Source organism: Suillus clintonianus (genome assembly GCF_016758775.1).
Source record: "Suillus clintonianus strain FC179 chromosome Unknown DEU56scaffold_4, whole genome shotgun sequence".
In the NCBI taxonomy this organism is placed as follows: Eukaryota; Fungi; Basidiomycota; class Agaricomycetes; order Boletales; family Suillaceae; genus Suillus; species Suillus clintonianus.
The window spans coordinates 58,254-82,358 of record NW_024539228.1 but is presented as its reverse complement, the minus strand read 5'-3'; the positions used below and the strand labels follow the sequence as shown (position 1 = coordinate 82,358).

General features: G+C 49.0%; 10 protein-coding genes across 10 annotated transcripts; 4 read left to right on the top strand and 6 right to left on the bottom strand.

The window, feature by feature from the left end:
* The first annotated feature begins 2 nt into the window (after positions 1–2).
* On the top strand, positions 3–1,150 carry DEU56DRAFT_847704 (dihydrofolate reductase). The gene is made up of 5 exons (XM_041355151.1): positions 3–233; positions 291–361; positions 411–647; positions 688–902; positions 960–1,150. The coding sequence occupies exons 1-5, from the start codon at positions 46–48 to the stop codon at positions 1,029–1,031; spliced, it is 783 nt and encodes a 260-aa protein (XP_041214250.1). The 5' UTR covers positions 3–45; the 3' UTR covers positions 1,032–1,150.
* Positions 1,151–4,349, bottom strand: DEU56DRAFT_769180 (uncharacterized protein). The gene is made up of 5 exons (XM_041351300.1): positions 2,697–4,349; positions 2,017–2,643; positions 1,767–1,959; positions 1,387–1,728; positions 1,151–1,334 (listed from the first exon to the last, which is right to left on the bottom strand). Exons 1-5 carry the CDS (start codon positions 3,939–3,941, stop codon positions 1,207–1,209), a joined length of 2,535 nt encoding a protein of 844 aa, XP_041214249.1. The 5' UTR covers positions 3,942–4,349; the 3' UTR covers positions 1,151–1,206.
* Positions 4,350–4,509: 160 nt separating this feature from the next.
* On the bottom strand, positions 4,510–8,625 carry DEU56DRAFT_769176 (uncharacterized protein). The gene is made up of 13 exons (XM_041351299.1): positions 8,512–8,625; positions 7,589–8,446; positions 7,295–7,538; positions 6,974–7,242; positions 6,906–6,924; positions 6,828–6,855; positions 6,716–6,779; positions 6,618–6,666; positions 6,531–6,565; positions 5,993–6,478; positions 5,146–5,934; positions 5,011–5,096; positions 4,510–4,962 (listed from the first exon to the last, which is right to left on the bottom strand). The coding sequence occupies exons 1-13, from the start codon at positions 8,605–8,607 to the stop codon at positions 4,632–4,634; spliced, it is 3,354 nt and encodes a 1,117-aa protein (XP_041214248.1). The 5' UTR covers positions 8,608–8,625; the 3' UTR covers positions 4,510–4,631.
* A 26-nt stretch (positions 8,626–8,651) lies between these two features.
* Positions 8,652–9,794, bottom strand: DEU56DRAFT_769175 (GTP cyclohydrolase II). The gene is made up of 4 exons (XM_041351298.1): positions 9,769–9,794; positions 9,381–9,661; positions 9,208–9,329; positions 8,652–9,157 (listed from the first exon to the last, which is right to left on the bottom strand). The coding sequence occupies exons 2-4, from the start codon at positions 9,659–9,661 to the stop codon at positions 8,808–8,810; spliced, it is 753 nt and encodes a 250-aa protein (XP_041214247.1). The 5' UTR covers positions 9,769–9,794; the 3' UTR covers positions 8,652–8,807.
* A 146-nt stretch (positions 9,795–9,940) lies between these two features.
* On the top strand, positions 9,941–11,451 carry DEU56DRAFT_769170 (mitochondrial carrier domain-containing protein). The gene is made up of 7 exons (XM_041351297.1): positions 9,941–10,093; positions 10,148–10,271; positions 10,329–10,736; positions 10,790–11,096; positions 11,148–11,254; positions 11,305–11,338; positions 11,401–11,451. Exons 1-5 carry the CDS (start codon positions 10,056–10,058, stop codon positions 11,213–11,215), a joined length of 945 nt encoding a protein of 314 aa, XP_041214246.1. The 5' UTR covers positions 9,941–10,055; the 3' UTR covers positions 11,216–11,254; positions 11,305–11,338; positions 11,401–11,451.
* Positions 11,452–12,755: 1,304 nt separating this feature from the next.
* Positions 12,756–13,238, top strand: DEU56DRAFT_725769 (uncharacterized protein; the record flags this gene model as incomplete). Its single annotated transcript, XM_041347883.1, has 2 exons — positions 12,756–12,983; positions 13,032–13,238. The coding sequence occupies 2 exons, from the start codon at positions 12,756–12,758 to the stop codon at positions 13,236–13,238; spliced, it is 435 nt and encodes a 144-aa protein (XP_041214245.1).
* Positions 13,239–13,900: 662 nt separating this feature from the next.
* DEU56DRAFT_368838 (aminotransferase) lies at positions 13,901–15,046 on the top strand. The gene is made up of 3 exons (XM_041345896.1): positions 13,901–14,117; positions 14,169–14,413; positions 14,471–15,046. Exons 2-3 carry the CDS (start codon positions 14,171–14,173, stop codon positions 15,020–15,022), a joined length of 795 nt encoding a protein of 264 aa, XP_041214244.1. The 5' UTR covers positions 13,901–14,117; positions 14,169–14,170; the 3' UTR covers positions 15,023–15,046.
* Positions 15,047–15,069: 23 nt separating this feature from the next.
* On the bottom strand, positions 15,070–18,095 carry DEU56DRAFT_868165 (U3 small nucleolar RNA-associated protein; the record flags this gene model as incomplete). The annotated part of the gene is made up of 7 exons (XM_041355466.1): positions 15,070–15,646; positions 15,699–15,835; positions 15,884–16,898; positions 16,952–16,986; positions 17,008–17,802; positions 17,856–18,023; positions 18,060–18,095. 7 exons carry the CDS (start codon positions 18,093–18,095, stop codon positions 15,070–15,072), a joined length of 2,763 nt encoding a protein of 920 aa, XP_041214243.1.
* Positions 18,096–18,153: 58 nt separating this feature from the next.
* Positions 18,154–19,764, bottom strand: DEU56DRAFT_769162 (uncharacterized protein). Its single transcript, XM_041351296.1, has 4 exons — positions 19,680–19,764; positions 19,299–19,599; positions 18,448–19,243; positions 18,154–18,390 (listed from the first exon to the last, which is right to left on the bottom strand). The coding sequence occupies exons 1-3, from the start codon at positions 19,733–19,735 to the stop codon at positions 18,449–18,451; spliced, it is 1,152 nt and encodes a 383-aa protein (XP_041214242.1). The 5' UTR covers positions 19,736–19,764; the 3' UTR covers positions 18,154–18,390; position 18,448.
* DEU56DRAFT_769157 (fungal-specific transcription factor domain-containing protein) lies at positions 19,765–24,094 on the bottom strand. Its single transcript, XM_041351295.1, has 25 exons — positions 23,821–24,094; positions 23,685–23,771; positions 23,614–23,628; positions 23,373–23,560; positions 23,158–23,308; positions 22,901–23,113; positions 22,775–22,848; positions 22,627–22,709; positions 22,381–22,572; positions 22,320–22,328; positions 22,061–22,260; positions 21,938–22,012; positions 21,856–21,885; positions 21,784–21,800; positions 21,615–21,736; positions 21,543–21,562; positions 21,435–21,493; positions 21,286–21,376; positions 21,008–21,236; positions 20,939–20,956; positions 20,780–20,880; positions 20,658–20,730; positions 20,581–20,600; positions 20,452–20,525; positions 19,765–20,404 (listed from the first exon to the last, which is right to left on the bottom strand). The coding sequence occupies exons 1-25, from the start codon at positions 23,906–23,908 to the stop codon at positions 19,928–19,930; spliced, it is 2,706 nt and encodes a 901-aa protein (XP_041214241.1). The 5' UTR covers positions 23,909–24,094; the 3' UTR covers positions 19,765–19,927.
* Positions 24,095–24,105: the final 11 nt, after the last annotated feature.

The following is a 24,105-nucleotide window of genomic DNA, read 5'->3' as shown; positions in this document are numbered from 1 at the left end:
ACCAGATCTTGACCAGATCCAAGTTATCACCGAATTGACTGCATCATGTCGGTGGGTGATCAAAGTGTATCGGACCTCCTCTCGTCGGTATTACCAAAGGGTTATACGGCGGATGAGTTTCAGCGACCCTTAGTGACCCTCACATTTGCTCAATCTCTTGACGGGAAGATAGCAGGCAAGGGAGGCAAACAGCTTATTCTCAGCGGGAAAGAAAGCATGCTCATGACTCATTGGTATGATATTGATCTAAAACTCACAGACAGATCCATCCCTAACTATTCCCATGGAAGGATGCGCTCCATGCATGATGCAATTCTAGTTGGCATCGGTACTGTGCTAAACGACGACCCCCAGCTAAATAGTACGTCCCAATTCTCGTCTGTACATGTGACTTATGTGGGCACAACAAGCTCGCCATATCCCTGAGGATGATCAACCATACCATCTGCCTCGTCCTGTGATACTTGACACAAACCTGCGCCTTAAACGGTATTGCAAGCTGCTCAAAAATTATCGGGAAAGAATAGGTCGCCGTCCATGGGTCATTTGCGGTGCTAACTCGACCCCCGATTATGCCGAAAGAAAGTCCGCCCTCGAGGATTCTGGAGCGAGGGTGATAGCCGTGCCCTCGGAGGACGGTGGGTCATGTTTTTTTTGCCGTCTTGCAGGTCATATGAATATCTTCAGGTTTAATTATGATTCCGGACCTCTTGAAGGTTCTTTACAACCTTGGAATCAGGACCCTCATGGTCGAAGGAGGTGCGACTATCATTGGCTCTTTCCTAGCGGAATCTGCACGCACCAAGCCTAACGCCATCATTAACACACTCATCGTCACAATTGCTCCGGTGTTGATTGGTGACGATGGAGTTGGTTACGGCGAAAAACTCTCAACTGCGCAGGTACGAGAAACGATACTTTCATGCAGGATCATGGGTTTTCACTTCAGGCCCCATTAGATCCCCACCTTGAAGCACATCCGAACAGAGGTCATGGGACGAGATGTTGTTGTTTTTAGTGCATTAGAGTGAATTTGTTTGAGCGAGGGTTTGCCCCCGTGAGATAGCAAGAAACTACGACAACACCAAAGCAAGGCAGAACAACTGTATGTTACATATGCACAATGAAATAAATGCTGGGTATAACAGTCGCTATGAATCGGTACAGCTATCCAAATGCTAATACATATTGAAGATCCAAACCATTCTATATATGCAAAAAGGCAGTATTGTCTTGTGCACGGTCGCACCTATCAGCAATGCGGGTCGCAGCTTCGAGCGCTCTCTCAACAAGTGCGCGGGAAGGAGAAGTGGGAGGAGTGCTCTCCAAGAGGTCTATCCTCACAAAAATTAGAATGAGAAATTGTGGAACGGGAATAAAACACACCTCGATACAGCAAAACATACCTCATGACTCGCTGCGTTGGTTGAATTGCAAGATCTCGTACACTGTGTCTCCGAATCGGAGGCTCTCCCTTTGATCGACCGTCCACCGAGTTGGCTCTAGGACGTCGCTCTGCGTGGGAGTCAACGCTACCGTCATCAGACACCTTCCAGTAGTGTTCAACGGTCCGTTGTCTATCTCTAATTCTACTCCCTGCCTCATTCATTAAAGTTAGCAGAGGGGGTGGACTAGTGAGAGAAGAGTTTCCACTCGACTTCTCCACCACGGGGGCAAGAGGATTGCTTGTGGCGGAGGGCAGGGGAGACTTGCGCGAACGCCATTTCCCTCTCTCATGTTGGCTGACTCGCCTTCGTGGCTGGGACTATCAGTAAAGAAGTTCCCTACCACGCCGCACCACGAAACCATAGCAGCTTCAATATCATCTTCGCGAGCCATAAAGGCAGTGGATACGCCCCAAGCGGAGGGGTCGTCAAGGAAGGCCCTCAACAACGCCTCTGACGCTCGTACGAGGTCAGGAAGGTATGTCAACAACAGCGAAGGTGGTTGATTTGCTGTCTGAATATATTAACCTTAGCCACGACGTTTTCTTGAGACGTCATGTTTGTGACAAACCTGTCCTGTCAGGAGCATCTTGAGGGCTTCCTGGTACTTTCTCTCCGTTCCGATGATTTCTCGAATGCAAAACAATGCCCTTCTGGCAGTACTCCAGAGAGCGGCGTCATCAGTGTCCAACTCGAGATCATCCAAAATCACGGGTAGGGGCGTAACGGGCTCGGACTCCTCTGATTGGCATAGCGAACTTGGGTAACTGGCGAGGTGATCTCCGAGCGGGCTACATCCTTGCTTAGAAAGTGGGATACTAGCCGAGCCATAGCTAGCGGCCCTCGGGACAGGGAGTGACCGATGCTTGTCCTTGCGACTCCGTTTCCGTATAATTTCGAGCTGTTCCACCACAGCTTCATCTGATAGATTTTCGTCCATTGCCATGTATATATCGATCTCATCGTCGGTCGGGACAGGGTTGTATCGGGTGTAATGAGAAGAGACGGAAGATGTCGAGAGAGAAGTGCCCATTGGAGATGCACCAATCCATGCCAAAGACGCGAGTGCTTCAGTGCTGGGACTAGCCTTTTGGGTGGTTGACGTGGACAAGGCAACGGATGTACTACTGTAGTGGCTTCTCCGCATGGGTGATAACTCAAAATTTGTTCGCCGATCGTGCCATGGCTGATGTATCGGCTAAGACGGAAGAAGTCAATGGCATGCCGTACACACTAGGCGCTAAAACTCACCATGTCTAGCCGGAGCGGTGAGGGAGGCCTAACGAGTGGCAAAATATTTTGGTTGCGGACGTCCATATTGGAGTTTGATTCTTGGTTGGATGATACAGGGGTACCAATCTCCTCCGAGGCAATGGGGTATGACGAATGGGGTGGACTTGAGACTTGAGATAGTGCTGGTGAGCGTCGCTTAATCAACTTTGACCTCTTTTGAAGCGGGAGCTCCAATCTAACATTGCCATCCTCTTGAGTACGAGTCTCCTCCGAGGCTGCGTGGTATGGCAAATGGGATGGGCTTGAAACATGGGACATTGCTGGTGAGTGTCGCTTAATCAACTTTGACCTCCTTTGAGGCGAAAGCTCTGATCTAATACGGCTATACTCCGGCTGCGGCAACAACGGCACTGTGGTATCGGCGGAATAGTGCTTTACAGGGCCGGCGACCATGGCGGGCGAGGTTTGAGAGGAATGGACTGTAGTCGCTGGACGACTAAGATTAGAATGGACATCAATATCGATTTGCAATGAAGGTTTCGCAGGTTGATGGGGATACCCCGGTGATTGTGCCTTGACTTGAGGATGACGATATCGTGGAGCGCTACTCCGTTCAGGTACGTTGGCCCAAGTCCATGACACGGGTAGAGATTCAGAGGGAAACGATGACGGAAGGGGTTGTGAATGTGATCTTTCATGAGCCGCGTGAGGATTTGGAAGGTTCGGCATCCTCAGCATTGGCTGATTGATGACCGAATGTTGTGGCACTCCCAATTGCTTATGATACGTGCGGGGATCGCCAGTCAATTGACTGATAGTGGGTGATATCGGCGAGGGTGGCATGTTTTGAATATGGCGATATGCGTCACCTAGCCTCCCTTGAAGATCACCGCTTGTGCTAGGAGAACATGTTCCAGGGTAGGCGGCAGGCAATACTGCCTGACCAGAAAACGAACTGAAATTAGCGCTTGGAGTAGTACAACCCGTCTGGTCACTCCAACTGGAGACATAATTGTCTCCATGGCTCGAGGAATCTTGTGGATCCCAAGACTCTTCCGTGGATAAGGATCGCACGCTCTCGGTATGAGCGATGTATTCGGATGTTTTATGCGGGTCAACTTGGAACACTGGGACAATAACGGAACCACGAGTCGCATTGGAGATTTTGCTGTCATTGTCGGAGAGCTTTTGTGGGGTTTCGTGAGGCACAGGCTTTCGGAAAGGATGTCGCAGTTTCGGCCAGAAGTTCTTCTCGCTTGACATGCTGCATTAGTGCCGGGGGATAGTCAACGGCGGGAACAGGAGCTGCCCTTGAGTGGGGTTCGGTTCCCCGTCCGCAGCTGCAGTCCAAGTCCAACCGTCGAATTTTAAATAGATCTAAGCCTTGATGATGATCGTCTGATGAAGTTAGGAAGACCGCTGCCTGGACACTTCCTGTAGTCAGGCTCCACTTGTATCCTCGGCCCTGTCAACTTCGGCGCCAAGCCTGAAGCAGGAAGGGTCCTTCTTCGCCCCGAACTCGGCATTGCGACGTTCGGGCTCCGAAGCCGTCGTGACTGTATCAGTGTAAGCAGCGTCTTCCTCTGAGCCACTTGCCAGCACTGCCTGCGCCACAACGGTAGATCTTGCGAATCCGCACTCTTTTGTCACCTACCTTTGTTGACGATGTTAAATTTCAGTTCTGGCTAGCATTTTCTTTACCCTCGCTATTTATTTTATACCAGCTCATGCATTCCTATCTGGTCCCGGAGTTCTCCTCGGTTGGGCTCTGACATTCGCCTGAACGGTAAAACATCTAGTGTGATAACGTTACAGGATGGTCACGCAAGGAGCCTCTTTGTACAAAGTCTAGACTCAATTCAAATCAGCTTGTAATAGTACACGTTAACAAGGCGGCTGCCGCTGCATATAAACACATCATAAATAGAAAGCATACACAGTTATCGATCATCTTTACTCGTCCTCTGACCCATTGCTGTCGTACAGCACAACATACTCAAGGTTCTCAGGCTGGGAACGCGTATCTTGCCAGTCGGATCCATAGTCATCAGACGAAGGGACGCTGACCAACGATACTGACGATCCATCAGAGTCTCCATCATCCATTACGTCCGTCGCAGGTTTGGACGTCGAAGGATATGATGGTTCAAATAAGTCACCAAGGGGGCCAGCAGAAATTATAGACCTGTTGTTCGATGATGACTTTGGCATGACCATCGAGGATGATGCCAAAGAATGGTCCTCAGCTTCATCAACCGACTGACGAGGCTCGGTGACAGTAACACTGTGAAAGGCATTAATTCGAATGCAGCAAGACACAGAACGTACGTACTCAATCCAGATGTTGGCGCCAAAACTTTCACCTGCGCCGTTCGTCAACCTCCAGTAGCCAACGTATCTACCAGGAGCATCGGGTGCCTGATGGAGAATGAGCTTGAACAATCACAGGTTTAACTGACGAACGAACCTTTAGGTCACCAGTCCACACATCAAGATTGACTCCGGGATCAACACGTCCTACTTTGGCAACCATCGAGGTTTCAACTTCAGGTGAAAAAGACTCCCCGGCAACGAAATGAAGTTCGGTCGTCTCTGGCCAAGGCTTCTCCCCATCGTTTAACATCCGCCATGACTTAACGAACTCAGCACCAGGTGGAAAGATCTGACCGTCAGGAACTGTCGTGTCGGACACAAAAGCACAGCTGAGAGGGGGAAGTCGCGCCTGTTCTGCGCTGGGCGCGACAGCTGATTGTTCATCCAAAACGCTATCAGGGAGGGCAGAGAAAGTCGTACAAGATGGAGCGGGTGCTTCAGAAGCGAAAGGAGATGGTGTACGGTAACCACGGAGAAGTGCAGCAAGATCTCTGTCTGCAGAAAGGAGTGGCTCTATCATCGGCGGAACATCGAAGCAAAGTGTCGGAATAACAGGCGACACTTCCTTGAGGAGCGACTCCGCAGATTCTTCAGGGCACGTTGTGTTGGCGAGAGTATCAGTAGTTTCCAGCAGGTTGACCAGATCGGTTTCACCACCCTTATCCGAATCAGCCACAGAACTAGACGAATCTACTTCAGATCGTCTCGCTTCAGTAAGGTGTTTCATTTCCCGATTCACACTTGGCCAAACTTCACGAAAGATGTCAAGTGAAGGGCTCAAGTCGAGGGGTGGCGAGTTAACCTCAGCAGTAGTGATCGTCTGGACCAAGTTGCTGTGAGGTGAGGTAAATTGTTCACGATCGACGGCGGAAGATTGTTGGGACTGTAGTGATTTAGCAACAATTAAAATGACCCCAAGGGTCAACCAGTATTGCACTAACCTCGGCAGGCCTGACTGTCTGGACCAAATCGCTGATGCGTCCGTCGGTGGAAGACAAGGAAGTTTCTTCGCAGTTAGCGGCAGGAGACTGCGAAAACTGCGGTAATTTAGCAGGAGTTAGACCATAACCCCAGGTGGCGACGGGGTTTGCACTGACGCAGTCAGGGCACTGTGGTAATATGGCAAGGGGACTCAGAGACTCGGGAACAACCTCCTGTTCTTTTGTCACGGAGCGTTCGGAGGCGGTGCGTGATACAGAAACGGGCGGAGATTTCGGAAGATGAGATTCGACAGTCTGAGGAGGGGTGTTCCCCTGGCGTTTGCCTTGGGGCTGAACCTGGTTAGTCAACCCGTCTCTGCGCACGGTGGGGACAACAGTGCCTGGAGTCTTCATCTTCAGCAATGGATGAATGGAAGGGTGGACCGGGATAGGGAGCGCCTCGCAATTCTGGCACAGGTCGAAATCAGGACAGCTAGGATGCATGCACTACACAAGACGCAGCCGTTAGACACATCAAGGTTGTATGAAAAGCAACTACCTTAAAACGGACACCACGAATGGCCTTCCGGCAAGCTGATGGTGCAGTTAATTATTTAATGCTCATGGTCAATAGGACAGAGCTTACAATCGCACGTCGCGTAATGAGTAACCATGTTGGAAGCTGCATAGCGCATCTTGAATTATTGTGAGACGGATTTCTTTTCACAAAAAGGGCACAGCTACCATGAAGTCACTCGTCTTGCTCACCCGCACAAAGCTGTGATTGGGATGCTGCTCTTTAGTAATCCTGACCAGAGTGTTAATGCCGGCTATGTTTTGATAGCAGAATACGCACTTGAAGCAATCAGCACAAGTATCAAAATCTTTGAAGTGGCCATTAGCACACTATGGTTGTACAGACAACCATTCTTACCTGGACAATCGACACATTTCTAGATTATCATGAGTGCTAAGGAAATGCGAGGAGGAAAGCAAACTCACGAAGCGATCGCCGACAATGGGAGAATCGCACAAATTGCAAGAAGCGCAGTGACGAACAGCCTCCGTGGTGCTGGCCGAAGTGGCCGCAGAGGTACGAGGGCTATCTGCTGTAGCACTACGACTAGTTGCAGAAGCGTCGCGCTCCCCGCTTCCACTAAAGACCGTGTGAACGAACACCCGTCCGGGCGTTTCAATATCGAAGAATTCATGGAAAGAGTTGTGCTTCTCTGTAGCACCTGACTCGATACAGGACGTGCATAGATCATAGTCTAGGTTGGGGAATGTATGAGACAACGTTGTGGCATCATATCATCAACTTACCAGGACAGTCCAAGCATTTATGCCTGACGCCGACAATGATTTCGTTGCAGCTGTCACAAACTATATTTCGGTGAATAGGCTCGACACCAACAGGCTCAGTTCCGGTAGACTGAGACTCTGCGGGTGCTTCCACGACTAACGGTGCAACGGCAATTGGCGGCGTAACTTCACGCTGCTGGACAATGTGAGTTGGCCCAAAACAGAACGTGTGCATAGCACCAGATTTGGAGAAACAGCTTGGACACTAGCAGATAGTTGAGCAAAGCAAATGATTTTGACAAAATAAATTCTTACAACGATGTGCCACGAGCATTTCACACATCCATAACAGCTTCCAGAGAACTCGTTCCTGCAGACATGACACCACTCTGATGAAGGAGGTTCCGTTGAAGCGTTCGCTGGATTGCACGGTGCCTCTGACGATGCGCGAGGAGCCTCGTTGGATGCTCCTGCGTCAACAGGGATCTGATGATGGGACGTATCGACTTGTGCTGTAGAATTGTATTCGGGGCCAAAACTATTGATCATGATACGTTCGAAATCTATCCGAAAAGAAGCCAAGAGAGCTTCGATCTCCGACTTCCCTTTGGCAACCGAGCAACATGGCTGAGGGGAGACTACTTGGGGCGAGAGGGAAGGAAGACTGGGAAGATACTTAGGAAGAGCTGACGGTTCTCCGTAAATGACGGGTGGGGGCGGCGGCGGAAAGAACGAAGGCGAGATTGGAGGCGTGAAGAAACTGGGACGTTCAAAGTTAGAAAATGGTCTGGAAGGAAGTGGTGGTAGATGATCCGGTTTATGGGGCATCTCTCGGAACTGTGTTTCGACGAATGGAGTGAGAGAGAGATTGTATGGTGCAGGAGACGTCAGAAGTACAGGAGGCGGGGGGATCGCCATGAAGGACAAAAGACTAGGAGCCTCCTGGGAATCCTCGACGGTTGAACTGGGTGCCATATTGGGGATCTCGTCGAAGATAGAGAACCTGAGCAATGGATTGGGCCAGCGCCTGCGTAAAGGGGCGATACGAGTGCTGTACTCCTCTGCGTTATGGACTTCCTTTCCAACTAGAACACGACCCGGCTTAGACGCGTCAGGAGAGAAGATGAGTTTAGAAAGATAATAATTATGGCTTATAGGAAATATGCGATAAAGCTGCAAATGTGAAACGTCAGCGTTTCAGCAGTGAGGACAAGATAAGCGAAGAACGGTAATCATACCTGATGATAAAGCTCCTCATATGTAGGGAACAAGACATTCCCTGAAAAAGAGAACTTGCGAGTCTCATTTCTGTAAGTGGCTTTCACTGTGAACATGGTAGCGTTCAAGAGGAGTTGGTGGGGACGCCCGCAGCTTACTACGCAATGATTTATATTGAACGTGACAGTAGTGTGACCAAGGAAATGTGACGTGCTGTGACGCGAAAACCCGTCCAGACTCCAGAGTTTACTCCTCTAGATTTACCTATGGCTAGACTATGATGATACAATTACGCCAACTTCAAGCGTATCCTCCGTCATAATTTTGCACTATTCTTCCTCTCCCTAAACTGCACCAACATTTCTACACTGATCATTTTCAGGCCCCATTGATCGGCAAATGCCCTGCAATCATCGCGACGCGCCATGGTTCCAAACACATCGTCATTCACTAACTCGCATAATACACCCCCTAGAGGTTGATGAGTGAGGGCGCACAAATCGACACCAGTTTCCGTGTGACCTCGGCGTTCCAGAACACCGCCTTGCTGTGCTCGCAAGGGTACCATATGTCCCGGACGACTGAAATCAGATGCTGTCGAAGTTGGGTCGACTAACTTGCGCACGGTGAGTGATCGGTCATGGGCCGAAATGCCCGTTGTTGTGCCTAGATTACTTCAATGATAGCATAGCCCGAGAATTCTTTTAAAAACAAACCATGTTTATAGTCTACGGTAATGGTGTAAGCGGTTTTGTGTCGCTCTTGGTTATTGGGGACCATCATCGGAATTTCAAGCTCGATAAGACGCTCCTGAGGAAGAGAGATGCAGATGTACCCGCTATGTAGAATGGACGTGAAGACAGAATGTATGAGTGCAAAGTATTCATACCTCGTGTGCTTGATCATCCATGCCATCGCTTCGATGGAACATTGACTTGCAGAAATAATGATATCGCCCTCGTTTTCTCTTCGCTCGTCATCCATGACAACAATGGCTTCACCCCGCGCGAATGCATCCAGCGACTCCTCTACTGTATCAAAGGAGAAAGTTGTTCTCAGCGTGATGTCCACTACTTGAGTAGGAAGCCAAGCAGGGTTAATGGAGCCATTGCACACTCCATTGACTGCGTGGTGCCCAGGCACAGCGCCTTGAGCCGTTGCTGTGGCCATTGGAGTCAGAAAAGTTTTATTTTACTTCCGGTGGTTTGGCGTTGGCTGTTCAATCCGGCAGATGGGAAGTTCGCCGATGCACGGCAATTGCTGACTAGTGCTCTATATCACTGCAACGCTCATGATGAGCAAGAGGGGATAAAGCGACAAATACCACTGCAAGCTTCGAGCGCTTGCAAGTCTTTGCCACCCAAAAGCCGAAGGGTGTCGCGGGTTGTTGTGTGTGCGATCGGCTGTTTGCGGAAAGAGTGTTAAATTTTGGATCGCCGTAACACGGTAAGATGTCATACCTCTTTCTCTTACTTCGACCTCGAAGCCCGCGCTTGCTGGGACAGGTTCTCTCAATCAAGGACCTCCATAGATATACTGTCTAGAGTCTTATAAAATATTAGCCATGTCGCATCTAGCACCAACTGGCAAGTGGGACGCAAGGTATTTATTGTCTCATGCCATGTGAAGTTGGTTTTGATTTCGTTCGGTTCGAAGATACCTTGGCCCTGTCCCTCACGACTCTTCATACTATGCCAAGTGCATGCTCGGTGGTGTCCTTGCATGCGGTATCACTCATGCTGGTATCACGCCTCTCGACGTGGCCAAGTGTAACATGCAGGTTAGTTTATCCAGTCTTTCCTGATTCCGTGTCGTGTCTAATAGCTTTTTCGAACAGGTAAATCCCGCAAAATACAAGGGTCTCTCGTCTGGTCTCGCAACCCTCCTTCGTGAGGAGGGTCAGACCGGTATCTGGAAAGGCTTTGGTCCCACTTTCCTCGGTTACTCGTTACAGGGCATGTTCAAGTACGGACTCTATGAAGTGTTCAAGGACCAGTACATGAACTTGGCTGGGGAGGAGCTTTCTAATAAATACAAGCCTGCCATCTGGCTCGCTGGTTCCGCATCAGCAGAGGTCTTCGCTGACATCGCCCTTTGCCCTCTCGAGATGACGAAGGTCAAGATACAAACCAGCCCTAGTGGCACGTTCCCCACCGCTTTTGGTGCTGCTCTTAAGGAGATGAGCAAGACCAAGGTTGAGACCCGCTACCCCTTCGGCTCTCTTGTTCCCCTCTGGTCCCGTCAGGTTAGAAATAGGCGTCTTCTTTTCCGATTGCACTGCTCACAACTTTTCAATAGATCCCTTACACTATGGCCAAATTCTTCTTCTTTGAGAAGATCGTTCAGGTCTTCTACACTCACGTTTTCACTGAACCCAAGGAGTCCTATGCGAAGACCACTCAGCTCGGAGTTACTTTTGCTTCTGGTTACCTCGCTGGTGTTGTCTGCGCTATCGTCTCGCACCCGGCTGACTCCGTCGTCTCCCTCATGGGCAAGCCTGCAAACAAGGGCAAGAGCATTGGCACGATCGCATCGGAAACTGGATTTGCTGCACTTGCAACGAAGGGTCTCGGCACCCGTGTATTAATGATTGGTACTCTCACTGGTACGTGAGCATCGCACTCTGTTGAAATAGCTTACCAACACATCAATCAAGGCTTCCAATGGTGGATCTACGATTCCTTCAAGGCATCGATGGGTCTCGGCACCACCGGTGGCAAGTAAACTGCTCGTTTGTCTGCATTGGTAGTGTCCGCACTAGTAGTCAGTGCCCACATCCCCTTTTTGATTCACTTATCTAATTCATTGTGCAGGAGGACATGTATAGATTGTTTCTGGCGGTATACAGTTAGTTTACATTCATTCCCTTGTGATTCCTATTGCTATCTATTTACCCCGTCATGCAATAGACCACAATTACTTTACGACAATACCACTGCATCATCTTCAGAAGTCCATCACCTGAGGGCAATATGTGAACCGAAGGTGAGCTCGGCCGGAACAGAAAAAGGAGGGATGAGTGATGTCCCCAACTGATGATCCATTTTTGTGGCCGGCATCAGTGAATTGAGGAGTCATTTAGTATTTTGTGACGAGGTCACGACTCGCCTTGTCGAGCATTGTCGTTTCCGTTGTTTAAGTTTTCAATTACAAGGGTATATAAGACTATCTCACGGAAAGCGGGTTTCGCAATGGTCATCATATCTGTATTTGCAAGGGAGTTTGTGATAATGTGTCGTTGTTGGGGCATCACAGCCGGGAGGAGATGAGGGGCGGCTTTGTCACAGTCACATCACACCGTAACGCCTTTCCTCATCGTCATTCACGACGTTGGCCCACTATCGGATTTCTCCTTAGCGATAACCGATATCGAGTGAATTTTGCGATCTCACACACCGCCTGATCAGGTGGCATCCACTTGGAAGCGAGTCTTACAGACTCTTACTATCTCCACTATCTAGGATTCTTAATTTTCTCTGATCTTGGATGAGCTCGTGCATCATTGTCTCCGAGAGCTTTCATTCGATGGCGATCTTGGTACGTCAGCGCAACGTCAGCGTGTATTATTCTCCTCGTTTATATCTGTCCTTGGCGTTTTTTTTGGAACACTTATCGTGAAGAGGATCGTTCGAATCCCCTTTGTGACAACTCCTGAATTTCTCGATTTTCTCCAACAGCATCTGATTTTTGTTATTTGCCGCCGTTCCTGCAGGTTGTAACGTTTCCCGCTTGCGAGATTTCATCGTAGGATTCCACAGTCACGACGCTACCCACCCGCAGGTCGACGATGCCTTTTGTGCGTTTGTGTGGTCCATAGTCGTCCAGCAGCCCACTGTCGAGGCTAGCATCCAAATCCGCTTGAATGCACTCGACGGAGACGATAACGAGGGCAATGGAAGTGCGATACTGCCTTTATATGACTCGCGCTCGGACTTTACGAACACTCCGCTGGACGAGAGCATGCAGCATGGAAAAACAGTGACTGGAGCTGACGCTGCTTGTGCTGAGAAGACGCAATCAAGAAATGTAGATTGCGTGCCATGTACGGAGTCAACTTTTTCCGAGTTCGTCGCTCGTCTGGATGGCGAACAACAAAAAGTGGCTCGAAATATATTTGATCGAGCTAATGCGTCATTAGAATCCGGCTCATCAAAGTCGCACTACCTAGTATGTTTTCTATTTGGGTGTCATTCACCAACTGCTGACCCTCTTGTACTTTGAGGCTCTTGGTGCTGGTGATGTGGTTATGGACTTGTTACAACGAATGTCCCAAACATCCCCGCCCCTCATTCTGTGGGCAGGATACTCTGCGCCAGTCATCGTTTCCTGCCTTCACGCTCGTCCTTGGACAGTGGAGCTCATTAGGGAACCGAAAACTCTTGCCTTACCTCGACGTTGGGTAGATATCCGTGGTGGTACAATACGAGAGACCTGGAACGCCGCTCTGCACGCGGTTGTGGGCATTATTTTTTTTCATCCAGGAATTTCTCAGGTGAGTGTTTTGACAAATTTATTCGGGTGCTTGATCTCAATCCGATAGACCGAGCTGCGATGGAGGCTTAGGGCAGTATGTGATCGACAGGAACTCGTAGACATCGTGTGCTTTTTGAACCGTGAAGAAGCCATTTACGCACGAGTTGGTGCAACACGTCCGACTGGCACTATCTGGCCGGCAACATTGGACGACGGGGAGGAACAGCAGGTTTTCCGGTTCATTGGCAAGAATAAGTATTGGTATCAAGTCTAAATCCACAGTGATGTTACTCGGACGCCACGGGTGCCATAAATGTCATGCTCATGTCAAAGCTCACGAGTGACGGTCGAATGCAAGGTATGCTCGCGCGCTACTTCTGTTCATTTGCCGTTTCACTCGTTCTCCACGAGTCCCTAATGATTCTTGTTTCTTTTCCACCTTTGAAGTTTGTTCCTTACATTGATTTTGAGTGAAGGTCTCGGGCAGATTTCTTGTCTCACGCATTTGAACTCCTGCAGGGATCTAGGAATAAGAGGAAAAAGTGGCAGCAATGAGCAATAAAATAATCTGGAACAACAAGCAAAAGAGAAATTCCACGTAACGTTATTTCTTTGACTGAAAACGTGTCGGGTATTAACACGTATCATGATCATTTAGCATGCAAATAAAATGGGCAGTGACAATCCACGAGTCGGGGATGGGTACTTGCGTTACTGATCCTGATAGACCTTCGGTGAGGTGGCATTGTCTGAGTTGTGCAGCGCACTGGCTTCTAATGATATACGTGGCCACGTAGGCATCTGCCCGCATAGCATCCACCTCAACTGAAAACGCAGTTAATGTATGGCAGCACAGCATGCCACGAACTGTTTAAATGGTACAGATCAACGGCAAAACGCGCGTCAACGTAGCATGACGTGGTGGACACCGAACCATTGTAGATACTAGATAGATGCCAGTGAGTTGGCGCAACCTCGCCACTTCGTTCAGTGTTCAATCTCCGTTCCAGTCCGCGCCTTATAATAAGCATTCTATCCCCAGTAGTTACCTCAGTCGTTGTTCACCAACACTGAGCGCTGAGCGCTGAGCTTCTGCAATTTCTGACCCAGTACTTAAACCATTGAGTTCATTGTCGTACCGTGATTTGCTTAGGTAAGCTCCACTCAGAACGATTTGCAGCAGCTGGTAATCAGATAAACACAGCGATGTCATTCGCCCTCCTATCGTCCACACGCTATGATCCCTTCCTGATTTCGTGCCCTTGGAACAATGATCCAGACGGGCCATCACCTTATTTTCTCCTTCATTACCAAGCAGACCGTCTCATCAGGTCTGCCGCGCTCCATGATCAGGTTTTCCAAGAAGGAACTACTTTGTCCAAGGTCAAGACAGTATGCGACAAGGCTGTCCAAGAGCACAATGATTCCAGGGGGGAAACTCCGTTGAAGGTTGTTAACATCTCACTCGAGTTTTGTTATTAATACAAACTTACGCTCTCTCGCCAGCTTCGTGTCGTTTTGGATCCTTCTGGAGAGCTCTCTGCTACTGCATCTCCCGCGAAAGAGTTTGAGAGCGATCCAACCCTGCCATCTCTCTTCAACCCCGCAACAGACTCACCCCCCGCGCTCGTCCTCACCATTCATATTGATACCCAGCCAACATCAGACACCACATCGTTGAAGACAACAGATAGGCGAGCCTATGACGATGCACGTGTACGAGCTGGCCTCCAACCTGTAGGTTCATTAGATCCACCAGCCAGTCATGCACCCGATGATGTGATCCTGTACAATACCCGGAATATCGTCACCGAGTCATCTGTGTGTAATGTCGCATTCTATCGCAATGGTCGTTGGGTCACCCCTCCTTTGGCCGCTGGTTGTATATCCGGTGTTCTGAGACGATGGCTTATTGAACAACACCGCATTTTTGAAGCAGCAGAGGACGAGTTCACTATAGATGGCATCAAGGATGGCGAGTGGGTACTTGTTTCTAACGGCGTCTTTGGTTGCAAGTTAGGACGGATTAAATTGCATACTTCAGACAAGATGGACTGATTATGCCAAAGACTAGACTACTTTTGACGGTCTACTAGAAATGCAATCTATGAACTGATCTCCGTATCTACGTCCATGATATTTACGTCCTGACCATCAAACATTCCGTCATCCATCTCGCTCAGGATGTAGTCCACCACAAAACTGTCCTGAACAAGGCGGTCCATTCTGGAAAGATGCCGTTCGGTGTATGGAATCATACCATCGACGAGTTCCTTCAGTGCAGTATTGCCGCTCCCAATACTTTTCGTGCTCTTTTGACCAGAGGACTGTAAGATACCTTCCTGGGCTTCTTCAGTAAACGCCGCTATGACATCGTCCGCCGATCTCAGCTTCATGACTGCATACAACACCCCCTGCGCCACTCCGCTTGTTTTAGTATTGGGATTCCAGTCACGAACATAGCGCAACAGGCGGGCAAGATCAGACCCGCCGAGGGTCCGGAGTACCTCGTCGACTGCGCCGTTGCCAGTTACCGATGATGCATCAGCTGCGGATTCCGACGGGGTGGCACGAATGTCTTTAAACAGGGATAACAATCTCCCAGGCTGTTGCATAGCGAGGGCGAGTTGTATAGCTTTGCGATAGTCATGAAGGGACAGATAGTTCATGAAATCTTGCTCCCTGACGAAGAAATCCATGAGCTCCAACAATATGTGTGTGATGACGTCCAAACCTCAAGACCAGCTCCGCACGTTTAGTTTCGTTCTCCCGTTCCTGTTCCTCAGTGCAATCTTGCCAGAATGTCGCTACAGAGTCCGCTGCTGCGGACACAATCGTTCGCTCATCTGTGCTGACGGCAAGTGCCCAAACCTACAGGTGGATTAACTTAAACCAAAATGAGAGAGCGAGCAATCTGACTTTGTCCTCGTGATTGTCCATGGTGGCTATACACTCTTCTTCGCGTACATTCCACATTTTGACAAGGCCGTCCGATGCTGATGAAACGAGCTGCATGCCGTGATTGATAAAATCAACTCTCAACACCGAGTTGGTATGTCCCTCGAACGTTTTCACGCAAGTGAAATCCTCCAAGTTCCACAGTTTTACGGTTTTATCCCCGCTTCCCGTTGCGAGGACGCGCTCCGTGCGACCAAACTTGACCGTCCAAACGCCTCGCTTGTGGCCTTTACAGGTTCCAAGTAGCTTGATTTCTCCATGGGCAGAGCGATCCCCAGTTGCACGTGAAAAATCAATTTCATATACTTTAACTGTGCGGTCTTGCGATCCAGATGCCAAGAGGCGGTCGTTGGGCGCGATATCGAGAGAATTAATGTCTTTCTCGTGTGCTTTATGAGTGGTCAAACTCTTGCACTTCATAGGGGTTTGGCCATGCTGAGAGGCATCGAAAACCAGCGGAACGTCGCCGGTATACCACATCTTGATCGTGCGGTCCTGACTGCCGCTGAACATGAATTGCACACCCGTGGTGCCACCTTCGTCGGAAGTTCGTGACATTGCGATGGTGCCCACGCTTTCTGCATGACCTTCGCAAATAGCAACACAGCCCCACTCCGTCGACAGGTCGTCGTTCGAAAATGCAGGCGCCCATAATCGAACGGAGCGATCTTTGCTTCCGCTCGCAAAGAGTTTCCCTCCCGCGCCACGGTCAAGTGATAACACTATTTCTGTGTGCCCACTTAAAAGCCGCGCATCTAGCCCTGCAGTTGAATAAACACGGATGAGGGATGAATTTGTAGCGAATGCGATGTGGGAATCGACAGATTTGGGTGCATTTGGAGACAGGAAGATCGCATCAACGATCTCGTCGTTGAAACCGATAAGTTGCCGGGTGAGCTTTCGGGTGTTCAGATCGTAGAACAGGATATTCTGGTCTGCATGTACGGAGACGATTGTCGATATTGACGGCAAGTAGCTGAAGGCGTGCTGTTAGTAACAAAGGTACTCGCAAGGGGACTTGGTACTAACATAGCTTCTAAGATCTGACGCTGCTCCTCTTGATCCTCGGTCTGTGGGTCTGCCACCTGGCTGAGGGAATATAAGACGGATGAGCCTTGTACGTCCCATATTCGGATGATGCCTTTCTCCCCAGCAGTATAGAAACGCAGTTGGGAAGCGCTGCTACCGGGAACCAAGTCCCCGGGCTGCAACAACCCAACTGCCTCAACTCGTTCCATAACAGGAATAGTTTGAGCCAGTGCAGGAGAATGGCCTTTTCCTTTCCCCTTAGCATTTTCGGCAGATTTCGCTCCAGTTGACTTCGCGTGCAAGTTCCACACCAAAACAACGGAATCTCTTCCCCCGCTTATAAGCCATTTTCCGTCAGGAGTCACATCCAAACCCCGAGGAACAGAAACGTGCCCTTCGAGAACAGCGATCGGACGTAGTGCACCTTGGTCCTTGGCCTTGCTCGCAGTCGCCGTTAAATCAAATATCCGGATGCGAGTGTCCATGGAAGCCGTTATGAGTTGGAGTATATTTTGTGGGACTACAACAGAAGGGTCTCGGGGGAAGTTGAACTTCAACGCGCTCACAATGCCGCCATGCCCTTTGAAAATGTGAGTGACGTAGCCACGTTTGATGTCCCAAACCTTGACAACGCCGTCCGCAGAGCCCGAAGCAAGATAGGTGGAGGATGGATCGACGGTGCAGACGTGTACGGGAGCATCATGTGCACGAGCAACCACCCGAATGGGATGGATTTTATTTTTTGTGACAGCAGTGGGGATGTCATATACACGCAAAGAAGGAGCAGAAGTGAATACGATCAGTTGCAAAGTCGATGGGGTCAAGCACAGCGAAGTGATCGATTGAGTGTCCTAGATTGCTTCAGTCATGGGTGTTTTCTAACGTTGAAAGCGGAATAACTCACCCCTGCAAATCGACATATTTCTTCGCCCGTCAAAAGATTGGTGAGCACGGCTTCCTCTGCAACACAAGTAACGAGTCTGCTCCCATCACCAGAGACTGCGACAGATCCGCACGTGTGAAGCGGTCCAATAGAGCGCTTGTTTTTGTAGCTGCTTAGGTACTTAGAGAACTGGCGCGTGGAGGTAGCACGCAAAGAAACTCACACTGTTTTCAATCTGGATTTGCCACCTGTGGATGCCATCTAATGTGACTTCAAAGCATATGCAAAATTCACTCTGCAAGTCTATTTGGTTTTGTATTCTCTGATTTCCTTTTTGAACTACTCGTCCATTCCGATGATATTCATCAATAAGTATACATGGAAATCCTAGAATACTCATGTGTACCAATGAATTGAGAAAGTAAAGAAGATTCGTAGAATATGTTGAGTCCTTTCATGTGTCCCAGTACTGAATGGCTGAAAACTAGTTACTGGAGAAGGAGTCTCCAGTGCTCAAGGATGAGCAAACGAGGAGGCGCCAACGATCTAAAATGTGCTATGAGAACCGCGTCAATATTCATATAATATTGAATACGAGAAGGAGCCAACATACCTTATGTGGCTTGATGGTCAGCCTGACACTGACTTCGCAATCGTGCAATCGTATCTTCTGCTGCTCGCCTCAACTTAGCTTCCTGATCTGCTAGATATTCAGCTTCCCTCCTTCTTATGGCCTCCTCCTCCAGCATCGCCTCAACTGTTCTGAGGGCGGTCTTCGCTCTAGCTGCCTCAGCCTGGGCTTCCGCTAGCTGATCTGATATCTTCAAGGACACAGATATCGCATCCGCAGACTGCCTCCGCAATCCCGCCATTTCAATCTGCAATCGGTCCACGAGATTTTCATCGGAGTGGGCGATCAGCGCACGGGATGTAGAGGGGCTTAGCAAACGAGAAGGGACCTCGTGTAGCCCAAAAGCGCCAAGTCCGGCAAGGGATGACTGATGAGGGGGAACAGCCATATCTTCCTCGCTCTCGTATTCATCCTCACTCATCTCATGTCCGTCTGCACCTATATCCATATCTTCCTCGCCATTTCCATCGTCATGGTCATTTCCCCCGGTGCGTACGGCCGAAATGTTGCATGGCATCGAACGTCCCGGGCCCACAGTCAGTGAGTTCAGGGGAGACGATAGATCAACAGATTTCCGAGGTCGTCCTCGTTTCTTCTGCTGTGTAGAGTTAGACGACTCCTCGGCGGCCTTCGTAGGTCTTCCCCGCTTTCGTGGCCGCTTGGTGCCTGGGGGAGCAGAAAGATTTACTGTCCAGTAAGAACCGAAGCCTGGATCTGTGACAGGACGAGGCTGTTTTTCAAATAATCTATTCAAAGATAGGTGATGGCGGACAGATTGCTGTAATTCAAGGTTGAACGCAAAAGTTTTGGCCATCACACCCTAGAGCACTGACCTTCCATGTCGGACCCGCAGTCCTAAAATACAAATATTTGTCCTCCATGGCAGCATATATCTCGCGAATGGTGAGACGTCTCCGTGCACTACCGAGGATTGCACAGCGTAAGATTACTGGAAGAGTGTGCTGCGGTCGCCCATCCGTATCTGGAAGACAGGCCAAGGTGTCAGGACAATTGGGATGAGGGGCATGCTCTTTGTATGGAGGATCGTATTGATGAAATTCTACTGTTGCGTTGAGGCTACCGTCTGAGGTGGGGGAGGAGGGGCTTGCGGAAATAGGTTGTCCGGTTGTTGAGCTGTTGACGAAGACAAAGGGGGTAGCAAACAGAGGTGTCAGACTAAGCCGCCAAAAAAATCCGAGAACCGGTGCACGTACTGATACAAGCTTGTAGAGTCATCTTCGGGGTTCAACAATTTTTTCAGGCTCGACATGATATTTCTGAGGGCGAAACATAGGTTTGCAGCACAATTGCAATCGTTCAATTTAGAGGTTCTTGTAGGTCCATTACATAAGTTACATAATCAATGGTATACCTTCTAAGTGAGCAACGGGAGTAGGCGACGAGGGATGATGAATTATTATTGGTGGCGTTCTACGCTAAGGAGACAAAGGTGATTAGCCCACTACATGCGATAACGATCAGGTGGCGTATTCTGATACTCGTATGAATAGTTGGAGGTGGGATTTTGAACTCTCCAGTCTTGGTCGTTTGGTAGAGGATATTCTGCATTGATCAGCGAAGTTGCGCTTGTGGATCCGTGGTAAGGCTGAGCTGAAGGCTGGTTGGTTCGTGGCCACCACTCGTAACCTGGGTAATACGAGGTCGAGGGCTCAATGCCAGGGATGTCAAGACCAAGCATATGCGCCATCATTCGGGTGCTGATCTCTTGGATACCACTGTTCTGTGGAGCACATTCCCTTTGTAAAACATCACCAAACGCCTCGCGCTGCAGGACGTCAGAGCTCCTTTCGCCAAACGCATCATCTGCTGCTCTCTTTTGACGATCAGGGCCATGCACCAAAGGTGGCATGTTACTGTCCACCTGCACTCTAGCACCATGAAGAAGATCCCGGGTTCTTCCGGCGCTAGGCCATGTAGTCTTAACTAAGGTAAGATTAAGTGTGGACAATAGTGGCTCAGGCTGACCTGCATCTCTTTCAATACGGCAAGGCATTGTCGCAAGCCAATAAAAGCCTGGACATTTGATGGCCGCAGTGTTACTTGAAAGGGAAGATAATTCATAAATGCTTGTATCCTTCAAAGGAAGGTACTCACATGTCACAATGTGCATAATTCTGATGGTTGTTAGAAATTAGAAGATGCGAATTACTAGTGCAAACGATAAAACAAACCCAGCACTAAGAATATACGACGACAGAAACGGCGAGCTACATTTGATATTGAAGTTCTCGTGATATGTCGTTACTGGGTTGAAATCAGCGTGTAGCAAATAAATTTAGTTCAAAAAACATACCTATTGTGCTGACATAAGTGGCGGCACTTTGGCAGAGATCAAAGGCTTTCAGGGAGGCCGTGTCAGGTCCGTTGGGAGGATTCTGTAATATCTGTTCTGAGCTAGAGCAAACGGGTTAGACACGGACTATTCAAGGTTTGAAAGTGACACATGAATCACCCTTTCCAATCGGGAATGCTGTAGAGAGGTATCAGTGACGGGAATTGAATATTTCAACATCTAACGTACAACGCTCGGTGTAACAATAATACTGCAGACCAATATTGGATGTGGATGAAGAGAACCGCCGGTGGCGGAGTATTTCGCTTGCTTGCTGGGTCGTACCGAAGATTATCAGGAAGGTCGATGTACCATTGGTCCAGTCTAGATTCTAGAGTATTTAGGATCGCCCGCCGCGAGCCTCTGCCGGTAGAGCGAACAGGATAAATCATTGTCACAATAGAACCAATCAAAACAGCTGCATCTCCATCAGGTTTGCAAATAGTCTGGAGATAAGGTGTACGAACATAGTGATGCAGCGGCCCTGAAGCAGCTCATTGTCAGTGGTGTCGATATGTACTGCAAAGTCGCTAGGTCGGCGGAGCTGTCTTCCTCGTACTGCAGAATAAGAATAGAAGGTGAATCAAAAATTAACACCTCGTAGTTTTGAGTTTACTTCAGCGGGATCCGGAAGAAGGGTATCAAAGTCGCCTTCGCCGATAGACACAGGACGACCTAGCAGAGTGAACGGTTAGGTGTGCCCAAGGAGAGGTATGAGACCTACCCATATATATCGAAGCATATCTGTGAGCAGTCGTTAGCGCAACATCTTCACAGAGAGGGACAGATTTCGCACTTGTCTGCAATGCAACAACCCCACCATATGTGCTTCCGAACCTGGTTCTCCTCGAGGGAGAACATTTTTCTTCCTTGAAGTTGCCAGTTATCCGCAGCACGATTTAATCCAAGGTCCTGGGCCTACACGGAACTAAGCACCCTGCCTTCAAAGTATGCATCATACCAACCATTCTAATCGCCATACCTGTGACGGGAAAGCCGTTAGACAAGGAGAGCGAAGATGAGCTATGCATACACACCAATGTAAAGCCAGCCTTGTTCCATAGAACCTAGATAATGCCCATAAACATGCCGTTCAAATAATCTACTTCAATCACGAACCTATCCCAAATTCACGATGACCTAGGAGAAGCAAGGCTTGACAAGTAGTTGCGCGGCAACTGTGATAGACTTGTGCTGTTCCACTGGTGAGTGCACGAAATCAACACCGGGAATATAATTTACCAAGTGCTACCCTCGCTTGCGCAAGGTAGTCATTGCCAGCCTCCCACATCGCATCAACAGAGCTAGCAGTGTTGTCATCAAGATAACGAGCGGCGATGGCAAATATTGCCAACAGAAGCAGCTTGGTCACGTTCTGCGAAGGTTCCGGATTGGAGTAGTATGGGGTGCCCCTCGCAGACTCGGGTGTAGTCGGATTACTACTGTCGCTGACAGGTAAGCAAGGACACCACGTCAATGACGATCTTGTTAAGCAACATACTTTTGCTTCCTGTATCACGGTCAGAAGAACGAAAGATAAACACATGAATGACAGAACTCGCCATTCGCTATATTCTCTCAGAAAACGGCCCTTGTGGATTACAGGGAAAACCGGGTGTGCATAAGTGAAATATAAATCAACTAAATGGTCTTGCACCGCAAGGGGAGGTAAATTGACGACAACGCCTTCGTCTGGTGGAACAGGATTTGGGTTGGGCTTTGCGGAGGGCCAAAAACGTGCCATAGGCAAATTCCTGTCATCGCGGTATTGTGACCACATATATAAGGAATCAGAACAAAAAACGAACCATATTCCCCCCTCATGTCTGCTATCCATACGGGAGCTACGCCCCAAAAGATGGAGGCCACTAACTTTTCCATGGTATCGAACCTGATATAAGAATATAAGCATATAAGCATACTTTACATGAAGCACTAATTTCGGAGCTCGCTAACCTCTTGATTCTCGTCTAGAGAGAGTTGACCAAAAGCAGTATCTGGGCCATTGGATTCATCGGTACCATCTGACTCTAGAATCATATTGAGTGGTCAAATCAAAGGCGTGTGGAGTAAAATGCTCACCCGAAAGCGCATCCATCGTGTACATTTCATTCCAGTTTGGCTGATGTGGACCACTGCTGCTTGACGGTATATCGAGCCGCCGCCGTTGTTGCACAGGAACTCCGCTAAGGTTATAGGCTTGCGGAACACCTTGACGCCCGACGTGTCCTCTCGTGAGGCTCGCAGCCAAGCGATCCTGCCACTCTGAAGTTGGTATTGTTGAAAGTGTGTTGTCTACAAGAGCTTGAGTTGAGATACCCCCAAGGCTAGTTTCTCACCTCTAGACGATGATACAATTTCTCTTGAAATCCTGGACTGTCTTCGAGAACGAGGAGAGTCACGGGCCGAAGCTTCGTTACTCCGGAATATGCACGCAAAGAAGTCTTCTTTCGTTGCTCCGGCTGGCTGTGAAAGTCTTCCCGAAGGTCCCTGCAAGACGGAGGGATTGAATGATTTGCTCCATTTAGAGTGTTAAATGTACGTCAGCACTTACAAATGGACCTGTATCTACTCGATTGAGAATTTCTCTTGCAAGATCGTCTTGTCTTATATCGGCTATGACTTGTCGTACTCGGGTATCTGGACAAGCAAGAACAGCGCCAAGAAGGGACTCGACCTGATGCCATCGCTGTTCGATCGCCTGTATGTATCCCTTAGGAGGACCGCGCTTATAACTGGGACCTGAAAACGATATTAACACCCCCTCCGACGCTCATGCATGCAGTAACGCTCACCCAGAAATGTACATGCTGGAATCGAATAGAATGAATTGAAACAGACTGAATGCTTCAGTTATGTTACGCACTGTTGCCCGCTATCGTACAACTCTTGCAAGCACCAATTGTTCCGGATGACTCGCACTTGCTCTTCGTCTTTCTGCACTGATCACAAGCTAATATTGTTCAACTACAAGTTGAATAAGTGCCCAGAACTGGGCGCACCTCTACTGCTGCGCTTCCTAGTTGCAAGTGTTTCTTGATTAGCTTCTTCATCAGAAGGGTCTGATTCGTTCCATTGATTAGCGGACATGACGATCAAGCTTAAGGAGAGTTTCGAAAGATGTCTGGGTGGTCGCGTTTATAGAAGGATGAATAAGAAGTTAATACCTATCTTTCTTCGCACGGGCTGATAATCACTTCATAATTAGCCTCCTATGTAGCATAGCAGCATAGCCCACTCTTAAGCCTAATGATAATATTACACCGTGTCCATGCTAACGAAGCACT